A 1,332-nucleotide genomic window follows, 5' to 3' on the forward strand; every position below is an offset into this window, starting at 1 on the left:
CCATGTCCCTCATGTCCTCCATGTCCACCGTGTCCTCCATGTCCCCCATGTCCTCCATGTCCCTCATGTCCTCACAGCAGCTTCTAGAAGCTGAAATGTGATCTGATGTGGTTGAACAGAGGGATCGGTTCTGATCCATTCTGACCCGTTCTGACCGGTTCTGATCCGTTCTGACTGGTTCTGACCGGTTCTGATCCATTCTGACCGGTTCTGACCGCCCATTTAGTTTTACTGACAAACCGCAAAATAAGTTTCCTTCTTAAAGTCGCAGTTGCACCAAATGGGGGCGGAGTTTCCAAAGAGCCAATCAGCTGCTTCTGCGTCTCGGCCGATCCAGTCACCAGTCTGTCCCAGTCTGTCCCAGTCTGACCGGGTCAAACCGGGTCAGCCTCATCAGCTAAGGTTAGCATCATGAGTTAGCCGCCGCTGGCTGTGTCCAGGTGTGCTCTGCTTGGCCGTGGACGCGGCGGCGCAGCTGCTGGTCACCGGCTCGGCCGGCGGCGTGGTGGCGGCCTGGAGCCTCCTGGACAAACATCTCCTCCAGGTTCTGGAAGGACCATCAGGTGGGACCAAGAGCTCATGTCAGATTTCTTACGGCTCAGATCGGACCATGACGGCACTTCCTGTCTGTCTTGTCCTGCGTAGCGGCCATCTTGTCGGTAAAGATCATCGAAAGCTCCGCCCACTGCCTCTCATTGGCTGCAGACGGCTCCTTGAGGGGGTGGAGCTTAAAGAGTGGCCAGCAGCTGTTCTGCATCCAGGAGGCGGGGCCTGCTGGCTCCGCCCCTTCCTCGGCTCGCCTGCAGGTGTCGGACCAGCTGCTGTTTGTCCACAGCTGGATGCAGGTAGGTGGGCGGAGCCTGACTGGCTCTGATGTCCTGAAGGTTCTTTGGTCTTCAGCTCTGCTGCTTTCAGGGTTTGTCTCTTCAGTTCTCTGTTGTGATTTTGGGTTTTATCTTTCTGTGTAAATAAAGTTCTGGATCTGTCTTTTGGACGGGTTCAGTCCAAAGTCCGCCTGAGGTTCTGTCTGCTTCATGGTTTCATGAAGCAGACAGAACCAAAGGGTTCCACCTTCTGCACCGTGGAAGGTGGAACCCTTTGTGGTTCTCTGTGAGACGGACTGAAGGGTTTTCTGCTGTCCGTCTCCGTCTGTCTTACGGTCAGCAGGTCTTCACGTCCTGTTTATCTGGTTCTATCTGGTTCTATGTGGTTCTATGTGGTTCTCTGCGGTTCTATCTGGTTCTATGTGGTTCTATGTGGTTCTATGTGGTTCTATGCGGTTCTACCTGGTTCTATGTTGATCTATCTGGTTCTATGTGGTTCTATCTGGTT

General features: G+C 53.9%; 1 protein-coding gene across 2 annotated transcripts in view; it reads left to right on the forward strand.

The window, feature by feature from the left end:
* The window catches only part of nwd1 (NACHT and WD repeat domain containing 1), a 12,264-nt gene that overhangs the window by 6,668 nt on the left and 4,264 nt on the right, over positions 1–1,332 (forward strand). For both annotated transcript variants that reach the window (XM_008406499.2, XM_008406498.2), the window contains 2 exons: positions 441–563; positions 646–845. In XM_008406499.2, coding sequence (XP_008404721.1) covers positions 441–563; positions 646–845 — 323 coding nt within the window. The remainder of the gene's footprint in view (positions 1–440; positions 564–645; positions 846–1,332) is intronic.

Source organism: Poecilia reticulata, linkage group LG4, assembly GCF_000633615.1.
Source record: "Poecilia reticulata strain Guanapo linkage group LG4, Guppy_female_1.0+MT, whole genome shotgun sequence".
NCBI lineage: Eukaryota > Metazoa > Chordata > Actinopteri > Cyprinodontiformes > Poeciliidae > Poecilia > Poecilia reticulata.